This window comes from Chelonia mydas, chromosome 15, assembly GCF_015237465.2.
Source record: "Chelonia mydas isolate rCheMyd1 chromosome 15, rCheMyd1.pri.v2, whole genome shotgun sequence".
Lineage (NCBI taxonomy): Eukaryota > Metazoa > Chordata > Testudines > Cheloniidae > Chelonia > Chelonia mydas.
Genome location: NC_057856.1, coordinates 1,695,802 through 1,709,225, shown reverse-complemented (window position 1 = coordinate 1,709,225; position 13,424 = coordinate 1,695,802). Strand labels below are relative to the sequence as shown.

The 13,424-nt window shown below is 46.2% G+C and overlaps 1 protein-coding gene across 9 annotated transcripts in view; it reads left to right on the top strand.

Annotated features, from left to right (window-relative positions):
* NF2 (neurofibromin 2) overlaps nt 1–13,424 on the top strand; it is a 112,606-nt gene that overhangs the window by 57,542 nt on the left and 41,640 nt on the right. For all 9 annotated transcript variants that reach the window (XR_005222339.2, XM_037878366.2, XM_037878368.2 and 6 more), the window contains 5 exons: nt 2,232–2,306; nt 3,947–4,060; nt 7,400–7,522; nt 7,938–8,155; nt 9,916–10,021. Coding sequence is in view for 8 of the 9 variants with exons in the window: in XM_037878366.2 (XP_037734294.1) it covers nt 2,232–2,306; nt 3,947–4,060; nt 7,400–7,522; nt 7,938–8,155; nt 9,916–10,021 (636 nt within the window). In the remaining variant the exon portion in view is untranslated. The remainder of the gene's footprint in view (nt 1–2,231; nt 2,307–3,946; nt 4,061–7,399; nt 7,523–7,937; nt 8,156–9,915; nt 10,022–13,424) is intronic.

The window sequence follows — 13,424 nt, the reverse complement described above, 5'->3', positions numbered from 1 at the left end:
CCCAGGCTTTTGTATGGTTTTTGAAAGCAGGCATTCAAGAGCTCAGCCCAGGGGCTATTTTTTTTATTTGCTATTTTTAGAGCCCTCTGTTTAACTATTTTAAGAAGAAAATTACCCATAGTGTGCTCAGCCCAGCCAGCTGAAAGCTCAGAAAATGAGAATCTTGTCTTATTGTGACTATGCCCTGGCATCGTGAAGTATAATTAAATGCATTCCTAGTAAGAAGAGCTTTTGGCTCTCACTGCTTCGTTATATTACTCTGAGCGTCCAAACTTCCAGAATGCCAGGCTCAGTGCAGCAGATTGAATCTTTTCTTAGGTGTCAAGTAGTGTAGGCCCAACATCTGTGGCTGATTTTGATTAAACTGTTTATGTGAATAGGAGTGGCTTCCTGAGTAGTTGTGATCCCAACACCACTAAGACTAGGATAAGGAGGTAAAATTGGCTACAGAAAGTGAAAATGACCAATTCCCTGGGCAGTCTGAGGGAATTGCACAAAGGAAATTAGCTACCTTCATGATAGGTAAACAAATTAGCTGTTTAGTTTCTGTTTTATTTTTAATTTAAACATGATATTTGATGAGGGCAAAAAGCGAACGATTTCTCACTTCAGTTGAGTTTATGCTTGTTTTTCTTAAGTGATTCATGCACAATTTAATCCCCCCCTTTGTTTAGGAATTAAAAAGAAAGCTCTCCATAACTTAGAGCACCAGCCCAAGCACGGCAGGCTTTCTTCTCCTATGCCTCTTTTCTGCCCACACCCAGGTCCGTGCAGCGAGAGCTCCCTGTTCATGCGTTGCTCTAGGACTCTGAGGGCTGAAGCAGCTGCAAGTAGGCCTTGACACAATAGACTGTAATAGATCTTTCTCCTGGAGGAAGGCACTGTCATCTTCTATCATGTCAGTAATCCTTGACCTGCTTTAATCTTTATGCAGTGATCTTGTGAAGTATCCTTTTGTTAACTGTGAGTCCCCATCCATTCAGCTTATGATATGGGCCCCCAGCACCATGATCCTTGAACCCCCATCCCTGGCAGTACAACTAGTACTGTATCACCTGAGGCTGGAGTGGGCTGATTGTAGTTGGGAAGTACTTTGAATGCAGTAAGCACCAAGGAGGGGATGAAATTCTTTAGGGTGGCACAAGATTGTGTAAATACACTTAGGAGTAACAGGATAACATTTTAGACTGCAGAATAGTCTCCCAGGGGAAGTGGGACATAAGGCCTGTAACATAAAGTTAAGTTGGCCAAAGTCCTGGAGAATAGACCGTATGGAGCAATCACATACTGGCTCTCAGGGTTGGGGGAGATAGGCTAGAGGCATGGATCGAATATAACTGGCTTGGAAGGATTAGATATGTAATTGGTAAATGTCAGTTTCACCGCATACACACAAACCAATTAAAAACTATTTCCGTCGATGATGATCAAAATTTACAGATAGGCAAAGTAAGAATAATGCTGCTTGAGAACTTCTTAGAGTTTGATTTTAAGGATATTTATTTTGTATATTTTGCCATGTGCTGTTGACAATTTGTGTTTTAATGATCAGAAAGATAAAGATTTATAAATCTCAACATCTACTGAGATTAAATTATTATTGTCTGACCCCCTGTTTTCTGAACCTCCCAGTTTCCTGCAGCTGTGAAAATTTAAATCGGTAAAGGTTGAAAATTTAAATTGATAAATGAATGTTCAAAGTTATAAAAAAAAATAAAAATCCAGTTCTGCCAAGCCTAAATAGAACTGTTTGTTTCCGTCTCTGCTTTCTATAATTAAGCACCAACCCACTGGGCAGTTCAAACTAGTTCTTCTACTCTGATGGGCCACAATTGTTTTTAATCCTCCCTGTTCCTAGTTCCCCATATCCTGCTATACAGAAGCACCTTGCCTTTGGTTGTAAGGGTGGGTATACAACCCCATCCAAGACCTGTGACCTGGTCATCAGAGAGCACTCGCTGAGCAGACAGGAATCACTCTCTCCTCTTGCAGCTTAAGGACATTGCTTCTGGGAGGCACTTGAGCTTTCCTGATGGGGGAACAGCAGTTCTTGATTGCTTTTTGATCCTAGCTGGCCTGCTTGGCTGGAAGCCATGAGGACTGCTCTCAGGCTTGTTTATCTGGCACTCCATTTACCTGCTCTTAGCCAGCATGCTGTGTAATTCTTTCTGCTACCCTGTTTTGTTCTAGGCTCTGAGTTTGATGACTTTTTTCTTTTTCTCTCCTTTCAGTTTACAATTAAGCCATTGGACAAAAAGATCGATGTCTTTAAATTCAATTCATCAAAGCTGCGTGTGAATAAGCTGGTAAGTTCGCAGGCACAGTGATTTTATTATCTGTAGCAGTAGCTCTTGAGGAAGCTTCTGTAGGCAATTTGAGGGAATGTTCTTTCAGGGTTTTCCTTATTCACACATCTTGGCTACTGTCAGAGGTAGCACACTTGACTTGAGGGACTGCACGTCTGATCCAATGTTTCGGATCCAATCAAGAATTTATAGCCTCTGAGAAAGGGTGGGGGGAAGAGTCAAGCTCCTTCATGGAATTTCTCCCCATCTCTTCCACTGATCTTTTTTTGAACCTTCTGGTTACATCTGCCCTGCGCCGTAAATACAAAATTCTTCTCATCTCCCTCGTTCCCCGAATGTCCTTTTGCTTCTCCTGGGCTTCCCCTTGCTGCTCTGCTGATGTATTTCAGGATGATCACAGTGTCTAATAGAAAACACTAACTGGTCTGTGCTCACTCAGTACTTAGCCTCTATCGGGACACATCGCTTGAGTCGTGACAAGTGGTTGTCTGAAGAGAAGAGACTAACTCATATCCATTGCATTCATGTACTTATGGCCATTTATGCAAGGTGGAAAAAAAAGTCACTCACTTTAGACATTAGTGTCTGTTTTGACTCTAAAGTTTACAGCCAGAAAACCATGTAATAAATCTAGAGCCAGATTTTCAAAATTGGTCAGTAGCCAGCAGCGCTTCTTGAGGCATCCTGACTAGTGACCAGACTTTCAACAGCACTCTGCATCAGGAGAACAATAAGAACTGCTGGCTCTTGAAAATCTGACCCAGAATCTGTAATACCTATTACTCAGCTATACTCTCTAGAGGAGAGTACAGTATATTTTGGGTTCTTTTGGGGGTAGGCAGAGGGATTTCTGTCCTGACTCTGCCAACATAGTCTGCCCTGTACCTACTGTAGACTCAGGAAAGGTACTGTTACCTTACCAAGGCAGGGCCTAATCCTTGGGCCTTATACTTATTGTACTTTCCTCAGTCTCACACTGATGTGACTTCACTGTACTCTAGTCCTGATTTATGCCAGCACAAGTGAGGTCTGAATCAGGCCCTTAGAGATGAGTCTGAGGGAGACTGTAGTTTTCACCTACCCCTTAGCTTTTTCCTACCATTCTTCCCACCAACGTCAGTTTCAGATCATTCTCCTCTGCCCCTAAGGGCTAGAATCAACTACATTGCTCCACAAGTCATGCAGTAGGCATGGCTGAAGGCCTCCAGCGAGGCTGTGATTCTGCTCCAGACTGGTTGGTGTAAGCGGGTTGAATGCTGTGCATTGGGTAGCCTTTCTGTCTTTTCATCTCCCCTCCTTCCCGAGAGTGAAGATATGTTGCTTATGGTACCTCATCCCATAGTGCTCCTTTAACCTGGAGGGGCATTTTGATCCAGCGCATAGGAAAATGCACTGGGATTTAGAAGACCCGGGTTCCATTTCTGAGAGTAACTCACTTCACCTTTCTGTGAAGATTTCCCCATCTGTAGAACGGGGATAATGATACTTTGTAAAGTGCTTTCAGATCCATGGATGAAGGTGCTATATGAGCACTAAGTGTTAATAACTCTGGTCTATGTGCTGGCAGTACAGATCATGTCATCTAAGTATGTATGTGTTCATTTCTTTCCTTTCTTCCCCCTTATTTTTGGCTGGAACAGATTCTTCAGCTGTGTATTGGAAACCACGATCTATTCATGAGGAGGAGGAAGGCAGACTCGTTGGAGGTCCAGCAGATGAAAGCACAAGCCAGGGAGGAGAAGGCCAGAAAGCAGGTGAGAGAGACCTTGTAATACAACCCAGATGTGAGCCAAAATCAGAAATATAAATATATCAGGAGGGAACAGAATAGCAAAAAGCACCAGCACTAGGTGTGCAAGGCAGGCTCTGCTGAGCTGCTCATCTAGTAGCCTGCCCTGTTACTACAGGTAGTTCTTATACTTCGGTATGTGGGCTGATGGCAGAATGGCTGACAAGTCACCAGACTACAGGCTCGGAGGTATAAGTAGATGGGGAAAAGGATAACCTGTGCGCATGGTACATATGTTTGCATCCATCCCTACCTAGCCCTGTTGCAGGAAAGTTGTAGTGTCTTGGGGAAGTTGATTGTAATTAAGGCAGGAGTTGTGCTTTGCCATTGCTTTGTGCTCTCATTTCCTAATTAGATGGTGATGGAATGCATGCTGACATTTCGGGGCATGCAGCCTGCATGCTGATTTAGTCCTGGCCTCTATCCACCACAGGTCAGGCGGCAGGAACAACACATCGCAGGCACCAGCTTGTAGCCAATGAGAATATATCAGCAAATTGGATTGTATGAATCATTGTTTTCTGTTCATAGACCTTTTCTACTCACTGAAACCCACACAGCTAATCTGAGTGCTGCTGCTTAGAATATAAACGTTCATTTCTGGATAAGCCACTAGATAGCAGCAGTATCAGCCAGCTGTACCAAGAGACTTTAAACGCAGATGTACTGCTCTTGGATTCAGACATGTCTACTGGGATTTATTGCAAAGGATTGGGGGTTAGAACTGAGTACCTTGCCCAGCCTTCTTCTATGCTCTGGAGTGCCATGCAGGAGACCTGTGTCCAGTTCTCCTTTCAAGGGCAGCACCCTCGTCTTTGATTGGGAGGAGAGAATGCTTGCATCTAACCTCGGTGCCTCTGGCCACTATAGGAATGGTGCTGGCAGACTAAAAGGAGCCCCAGGCAATCCTCCTTGAGGTTGAGGATGATGAGTAACCTGGAATCTTCAGGAATTAGTGGGGAAGGGGGCAGCGTTTGGAATTTGATGGGCTCCTTGAGGGATATGGAGGATCTGTCTGAATGAAGCCAGGAAGAACTGAGAAGCCTTGGGTTACTGCCTGGTAGGGGTTCAGGGGCTTGGGAAGACTTACCAGGGAAGTGACCACCTGGCTCTGGAGGTGGGGGGTGGGTACATGTTTATCACTGACTTTGAGATGAAACGGGTAGAGCTTTTGCAAGTGGGCCCAGAGGAGGAGGAATAATACCTGGCTTATAGCTAGTGCTTTTAATCCATAGATCTCAAGGTGCTTTGCAGAGGAGGTCAGGCTCACGATCTCGTTTTACAGAGGGAAAGTGACTTGCCCTAGGCCACCCAGCAGGCGTGTTAATTAAACCCAGGTCACCTTAGGCACAGTCCAGTGGCCTCGCCACTAGGCTATATAAGAAATGTGGAGACTTGCCGCCTTCCCTTGGATTAACCCCCTTTATTGTGTCTCGCTGCCTACACTCCAGGGTTACTGTGTGAACTGGCTCCGAGCAGTTTGCTCACATCATGAGCCCTGAATGGGATCCTGATCATAACAAGTGGTGATTGATGAAGGGTACCTTTAGTAGAGAGAAGCACCACTGTTAAAGCAGTGGGTGTCCTGCTTTCAGAACATAGCCAGTGCCTGAGGATAACAGGGAGATGGCTTGCTTCCTTGTTCGGCTCATTAAACTCAGTATGTGGCCTGAGTAATGCAGTGATCTATACGTGTAACCAAGGTACTGTATTTATAATGGGCCTATCACTGTGAGATCGGGGTGCTAAGAGGTGGTGAATTGACTGGTTTTGCAGTTCCCTTCCACCGCTTGGTTAGCAAAGGGCACAAGTTGTACAGTGTGCAGCTGCTGCCTAAACTACTGACTGCAGGGTGCTTTCAGGGTAGTATAGGTGCTGCACATTCTCCTGGGAGCAGGCGGAAGGGATTCCGCTAGATTAGGTTGTATCAGAGAGGACCTGACTGGCTCTTTCTCACATGTACCGTGACTACTTTACACTGTGAGAGGAGGTAGCTTGACTTGTATAGGAATCTTACTGTTGGTAAGCATACACTTTCTGGCCTACCCATTAAATGAATAGAATGGGGAAGAATTTCCAGTGCATTAGGTTTTAGCTGCTGTTGTAGCTGATGGGAAAATAACAAAGGTCCCTGTTGTTTGAATTTGTGGTTTACAGTGCTTGTCATCCTGGGATCACAAAGTGCTTCACACACATTAATAGGCCTGTCCCCTTTTGGTAGTGAAATATCCCTAGTTGACAAATGGGTAAGTTGAAGCAGAAGGAGGAGATCATACTCATCCGAGTGCTCTCCGACCCGCAGACAACATTCCCATCCTGTCCGTGAAATGCACCATACCTCGTGAAATGCACCATACCTAGGGAATTGTAACAGGGTTGGGGGGAGACCCTGTCCAGTGTAGGGCGAGTGTGTGCCATCTCTCTTAGGGCGTAGGGGTGGAACGTACATAACCTACGTCTGTGCCTCCTTAGCCTGAGTCAATATACTTGCCGTTCTTAGCAGGGCAATGAGGCCTAAAGGCAAAAGTCAGCGTACTTGCCTCTAATAGCTGGGCAGTGCGGCCCAACGGCCAGGGTCAATAGTCTTGCCTCAGTTGGCAGGTCAGTAAGGCCTAGTGGCTAAAGTCCATAGGTTCGCCCCTCTTAGCAGGGCAGTAAGACCTAATGGCCAAAGTCAGTAAATTCATCTCTGGTAGCGGGGTAGTGAGGTCCAGTGGTCTCAGTCGGGAAGGGGGCTGCCACGCACAAAAAGGGGTCACCGGACCACAGCCCAGGGCCCTGGTTGTGCCCGGAGCACAGGCCACTGCATCAGCGTGGGGTTCAGACCGAAACATGCTGTCTCAAAATTCAGGCTCACTAACCAGGCCACTATTTAGTTGCTCTGGGCTGCTTCCTACTGTAGTTTCCACTGCTGCGGTCTGGGCATCTCAGCTGTCTCCGGGTTCCCTGGTCTGCACTGTCCCTGACGACTCCGGACTCTGTGGGGCCTCTGAGGGTAGCTTGGCATTTGCCTGGGTTGCGGTGTCTCTGACTCCCACGGCTTCGGGCTTCAGCTGATCCTTGGCTGGAGCCGGTGGTGTCCTTCCTCCCTGGCAGTCAGAAGTAACTGAGCTGAGCTGCTCCCTTTTATACTAGTGCATTTGGAGCATGCCCAGTAGAGTTGAGAGGGTGTGGTTAACACAATGTAGTGTTAACCCTTCCCTGTCCAGTGTGGGACGAGTGTGCCCCATCACAGGAATACACTGAACGTTGGTTATTCTAATATTTGTCATTTCCTTTCCTTCGTCTCCTCTCGTCTCCCTAGATGGAACGTCAGCGGCTGGCTCGAGAGAAGCAGATGAGGGAAGAGGCAGAGCGAACAAGGGATGAGTTGGAGAGGAGGTTGTTGCAGTTAAAGGAGGAGGCGACAATGGCCAATGAGGCTCTGGTATGTCTTTATGGTGGTTGTTCTCCAGTCACTGCAGATGTTTGTGACTCCCTTTGCTGAAGGCAGCAGACATACAGTGTGCATTCTGGGGCTATTCGTAAGCCCCGGCTGGTGAACAGTGATTAAAAAGACAGATGGGTCAGCTGAATGGTGTCGTGCAAGGGCCCTGCTATGACACCATCTGAGTGGAGGATTAACTGGAGGCAGAGAGCCTGAGAGTATCAGAGTCTTGGTTGGGAGCTTATTGCACAGTGGCCAGAGCACTGCAAGGATTGTGGAAATGGGGAATTTGCGCACACGTGAGTCATAGTAAAAAGGTGGGGCAGGGGACTTAGGGTCCCTACCACAGGAATCTTGGACATGTCAGGGTGGGACCCTTGTGCATGCTGACACTGCTGTATGTGTTGGTTCCCAGATGAGATCTGAAGAGACAGCAGACTTGCTGGCTGAAAAAGCCCAGATCACAGAAGAGGAAGCCAAGCTGCTGGCTCAGAAAGCAGCTGAGGCGGAGCAGGAGATGCAGCGGATCAAAGCCACGGCAATCCGGACAGAGGAAGAGAAACGGTTGATGGAACAGAAGGTCCTGGAGGCAGAGATGTTGGCGTTGAAGATGGCAGAAGAATCGGAGAGAAGGTCAGAGGGAGGAACCCTACACCTGCTTCCATGCTCCACTTTCCAGATCTGCCAGTGAGATTGACCAAGACAGTATCCTGGGGTCACACCTTTATACAGGCCTTCCAAACGGTGTGCAGTGAGCCCTTGGTATCTCAGACACCTGTGAGGGCTAGTTGGCCACAAGACTGAGCTGTTTTCTTTCTTTAGGCAGCTGTGTTTGTCAAAAGTAGGCTTCTGCTGAATGGTAAACGAATGCTAATGTACATATTGGGCCTCCCTGATTTTCTTGTATTTGAGCCTGATGCGGAGAATTCTTACGGGAGAGATGCAATGAGGAGAGAGTGACTAGGAGAGGGACTTTCAGCTACTGGCTTCTGTGGGTGGCTGGAATATAGTCTTCCTTTCAAACTGTCCATAGGACTCTTCTTCCCTGGCTCTTCTTGGAGCACTAACTAGAATGAGCAGCCATTGGCTCAGATTATCACGGAGCTGTAGGATCAGCCAGAGAAACACCTGCCGTATTCTCCAAAGTATTTGGCTCCATTCATTAATAACACTGGAGTTTTGCTTCTGGATATTAAACACAGTTCATCATTCTCGCCCTTGCTCTGGCATTGCACTCCCAGATCTCTCGCCTTCCTGACTAGTCACGAGGCTTCTGTTGCATGTTAGGCCTGGGGACCCTTTGTGCCAGAGTCCCTGTTGTGTGTTATTCAGAGCCTATGGTATGCCAGAGCTCTTGTCACACGTTGCATTTCGTTAGTGGGTGAACTAACTTTCTCCCTGTTATCACTTATGAGTGCATTGGTCTTCAGCCCTCTCGCTTGTTCAATAGCTTTATCCCCAGCCATCCCTTCTCTATCTTGAGCTCCTTGTAAATTCTGATGCAGCAAAGAAGGCTTCCCTCTCTCTCTCTCCTCATCTTTCCTTTTGCTTTCTATCCAGGGAGTGTCCTCAGGAGCTGCCGTACATCAAGGATAAATGGTAGAGTTAGAACCCTTTGGCCCTGAGATTGGCATGTTAAAGTCCATATAGGACTTGTTGGGCATTTTCTTCTGTTCCTTTTAGACAACCCTCAGTAGATGATTAATATTCAGAAGACCAAACCTTCTGCTCCCCAAGCCAAAGCTTCCTACCTCTGCTCTGATTTTGATCACTCACTGTATTCCCAAGTTGTCCTCCCCACTCCAGCAGCTTGACCTTATTGTCCAGGTGTCAGTCTTTTTGCAAATGCTAACACAACATCCAGATTTTAGATCTTGCCCTTTTGTGATGTGGCTCTCCTGCCGCTTCGTTTGGATTCTCCACTGCCCTGTAGGCCTGAGACCTGATTAGCCCCTCTCCCACCCCATATTAAACCAGCCTTGGGTGAAACTCGAAGTTCACCACTAAAATTGGGGGGGGGAAAAACCCTTAAATTTAGGGTGCCCTAAATTGAGCGGGTAACAGCCCCACCTGCAGTATCAGATCCTAGCTAGAAGGAGAAGACCTGGTAGGTCATCTAGCCGGTCTTCTCCATCCTTAGTAGTCAGTGCAGGTTTGTTTTCTTCAGTATTTGTCCAGTCTAGTTGGAAGGTCTCAAGTGATTGGGTTTCCACCATTTCCCTTTTGGAAATTATTCTTCAGCTTAATAGATCTCATTTCCAGATAAATCCCAACCCCCGCTACACCCACACTTTGGTGTTGCTCCGTTTTCCCTTCTCTGACTTTCATCCCACTCCATTCCTTCCCTGTCCATCTCTGATTTGATATTTGTCATTGTTTGTTACTGTGCATAGGGCAAAGGAGGCTGATCAGCTAAAGCAGGATCTTCAGGAGGCTCGAGAGTCCGAGCGGAGAGCAAAGCAGAAGCTCTTGGAGATCACCAGCAAGTCATCCTACATGGTAAGAGTGTTTTGTATTACAGCTCCATTTTTTTCCCAGGAAGAGGGCAGCATCCACTTGAGGGCTTTGAAAGAAGTTGGGCTGTTTTCCATAGTGCCACCTCCTCATCCTCCTTTGTTGTGGAACTCAGTAAGGGGAATTGCAAACTCTTTCCTGTGCTCCTCAGCCAAGTCCAGATCTGGTGGTCTGCAGTTTAGCAGAGAACAGACTGCTTCACTCTGTCTCCCATCTACCCTTTTTCTTAATACAAGAACAATGTGGTACAAATGAAATTGAAAAGACAACAGATTTAAACTGAATAAAAATTGTGTTTTGTTAACCTGTGGAGACAAATATAAAGTATTGAGGCCAAGGGCTTAGTAGCATTCAAAATAGGATTAAACACTTGTGTGAATAAGGGCATCCTCTGTTTCCTTATATCAGATAAAAATTGATCAGAACCTATAAACATATGCTTCAGGGCATTAACCCAACCTCCCTGTGTTCAGGAAGAAACTTCCCCTGTGAGAGATTACTCTATAACTGCTAGTAAGAGGATTGCACACCTTCCTTTGATGGATCTGGTACTGGTTGCCATTGAAGACCAAATACTGTGTTAAATGACAGTTGTTCTGATCCAGTCTGGCAATTCCTTTCCTCCTGGCTTTGCTGCTTTTGCTGTGAATCTTATTGGGACCTGTGAATGCCATCAAGTGGTCTCTACCCTGCAGCATACACCTGGTGGCCTTGCTATCCATCCTGTTGTTTGTTAGTCCCAAGATGTGGGAGATTGTGGCGTGAAGGGATGTGAATAATTTCCACAGATACATCCCATCTGGAGCAATTACCAAACCTTTCACCATTTCAATTTTTCTTTGAAATGCCATCATCTCAAGTAAGTGTTTAAACAAGCAGCATGAAGGTGGTTAGAAGTAAATGACTTCTCGTCCACATTCTCTAAAGCTATCTGCAAATGATCAGAAACTTTTAAGAGACTGAGAAGGAGTGCTAGTGGCACCTTAGAGACTAACCAATTTATCTGAGCATAAACTTGCATCCGATGAAGTGAGCTGTAGCTCACGAAAGCTTATGCTCAAATAAATTGGTTAGTCTCTAAGGTGTCCCAAGTACTCCTTTTCTTTTTGCGAATACAGACTAACACAGCTGCTACTCTGAAACCTGTCATTATTTTAAGAGACTGCAATGATTAAATGTCTGATACTTCCAGACTTAGGGCCCCTCCATTGAGTGCTAGTTGCCTCTGTGCTTCATAAACCTACTCTTTGAACACACCTAGCTTTACTACCCTATGGACCAACAGGCTGCTGGGGTCCAATAACTCTAATAATGACTTTGTCGTACCCAGATGGTGGAGGATTGTGATTTGCAAGCCCAATGGTCATATCAGCCAAGTACCAACAGCTGTGAGGAGATTGCAGCTCCAAGCTCCCTCAGGCTGGTGGGTCTGTCCTTTGTTAAACCCACAAAGCAGAGACTAGTGAGTTCTCTCCTCTCCTGCACACACCCCTCTGTCTCATTCTGTGCTAATCAGCAGCCAGCGTAGATCTATTTTGCCTATAGAATGGAAGTATAATTAAGGGGAAGATTGTTGGACAGAATCAAGCTTCACTCCACCCCTCCAGCTGCATCTGTCCTAGAGGCATTGAATAGAGAATTGTTTTTCCTGCTGTGTTACGTTGCCTTCCTTCCACATCCCCTCCTTTCCTTAGAGGCAGGGGACCTTCTCCCACCAGAGCTCCCAGTATGGAGAAAGAAATGGAATGCCTCACTCTCCTCCCCAGTTACATTACAGAGGTTCCCTGTGGATTTGCTGGTGCTCCTGCTTCTGCCCTTCGGGTTAACTCTGCAGGTACCAACACGTCACACCAGCTCAAAGGCTGCTATTTTCCAAGGTGCCAAATGTCAGTAGTATGCGAGTATGGCCACTGTAATTTCATAAGTACAGCAATACTTTGCTATGTACATATTTTTAAAGCTCTCTGTCCTGTCCTTCCGTTGCTGTGCCTGTCTGTTTTGCTTTTGCCATGTGGTCTCTCTCTTGCTGCTCTGCTCTGCTGCATGTGTGTTCCAGGGCAGTCAAGTGATATGTACTGAAATCCTGTTCTTGCACATTGCTTCAGCGAGCTGGCTTTTGGTAAGTCCTCCTTCCCTGCCAGCATGCAGAGGGACCCAGCTGGGCAAGAGCCTTCAAAGAAAGAGAATAAGAACATAGTGGCTTAAGGGGGATCAGGAGATGTGTTCCTCAGGTGAATGGTAGCTCTGTCTGATACACAGTACAGTACCCAGACTTCCTCTCTCTGTTAATCAGCCTGTCCCACTGAACATATTCATTCTTGTCTCATTCCTGTACTTTGGTTACGCAGTCCCTCAACTCCAGAGCCGGCAGGACCCAATACCTCTGTGCTGCCTAAGGAAGGAGAGGAGGAATCATAGAATATCAGGGTTGGAAGGGACCTCAGGAGGTCATCTAGTCCCTCCCCCTGCTCAAAGCAGGACCAATCCCCAACTAAATCATTGGAGGAGGAGAGCAGGAGGTGGCTAAGCTACAGAAAGGACAGGAGGAGACTGTTACTATTTTTGTAACTCAATCTTCCACCAAACAAACTGGTAGCAGATATGCTTTATAAAAGTTGCTAAGTTGTTCTCAGAGCTCTTGAAGCCCATGGCCAGCGTGCTTTTAGGTTTTTTTATGTTACCAAGCAGAGAGAATTAGGCTTATTTAGGGCCAGTATGTGAATTTGAGTCTCAGATCAGCAGGAGTAGGAGGCTTCTTTGCACGACTCTTCAGTGACTCAGTTGGGGCTGATTGGCTCCAAAGGGAGTGTTATCAGGTTCCCATCAGTGGGAAGGCGAGAGGGTCTCTACGTAGCTAAGGGGGGAACCCCCTTGAGGCTCTGAGAAGAGCATGATGGATCCTTTACAATCAATGATATCATGCTTTTCAGATGCGACTCTTGATCTCGGCTCTCAGCAGCTGCCTTCACTCCCTCTCCTTGCTTAATGATCTACCCCAGCCCTTTGTTTTTTTCCATTCATGGTACCTCTTGTATCTCATTATTTCAGTGTGCCCTCAGCCTACTTCACTTCCCTTGGATACTGAACACTCCAGGCAGTTCTAAATATTGTCTACCTTTCTTTGATCCTTTCAGCATAACCAGTTCTCCTGTGCTTGCCCCAAATTTTCCAGCTGGCAAGGACAAAAGAAGATGGCAACTTACAGGGCATGACTGTGCTCGTCTTCATTCCTTCTGCCAATCAGTGTCTTCCATGCCTTCAGGCACTTAAACCTTACCTCTTGGTATATTTATATTAATAATAAATATAGACTAACAGTCTGCATGTTAGTCTATATTTAAGTGCAAGAGACTGGTAGTGTAGCATTAAGGTTGTGCGGTTAAAATCA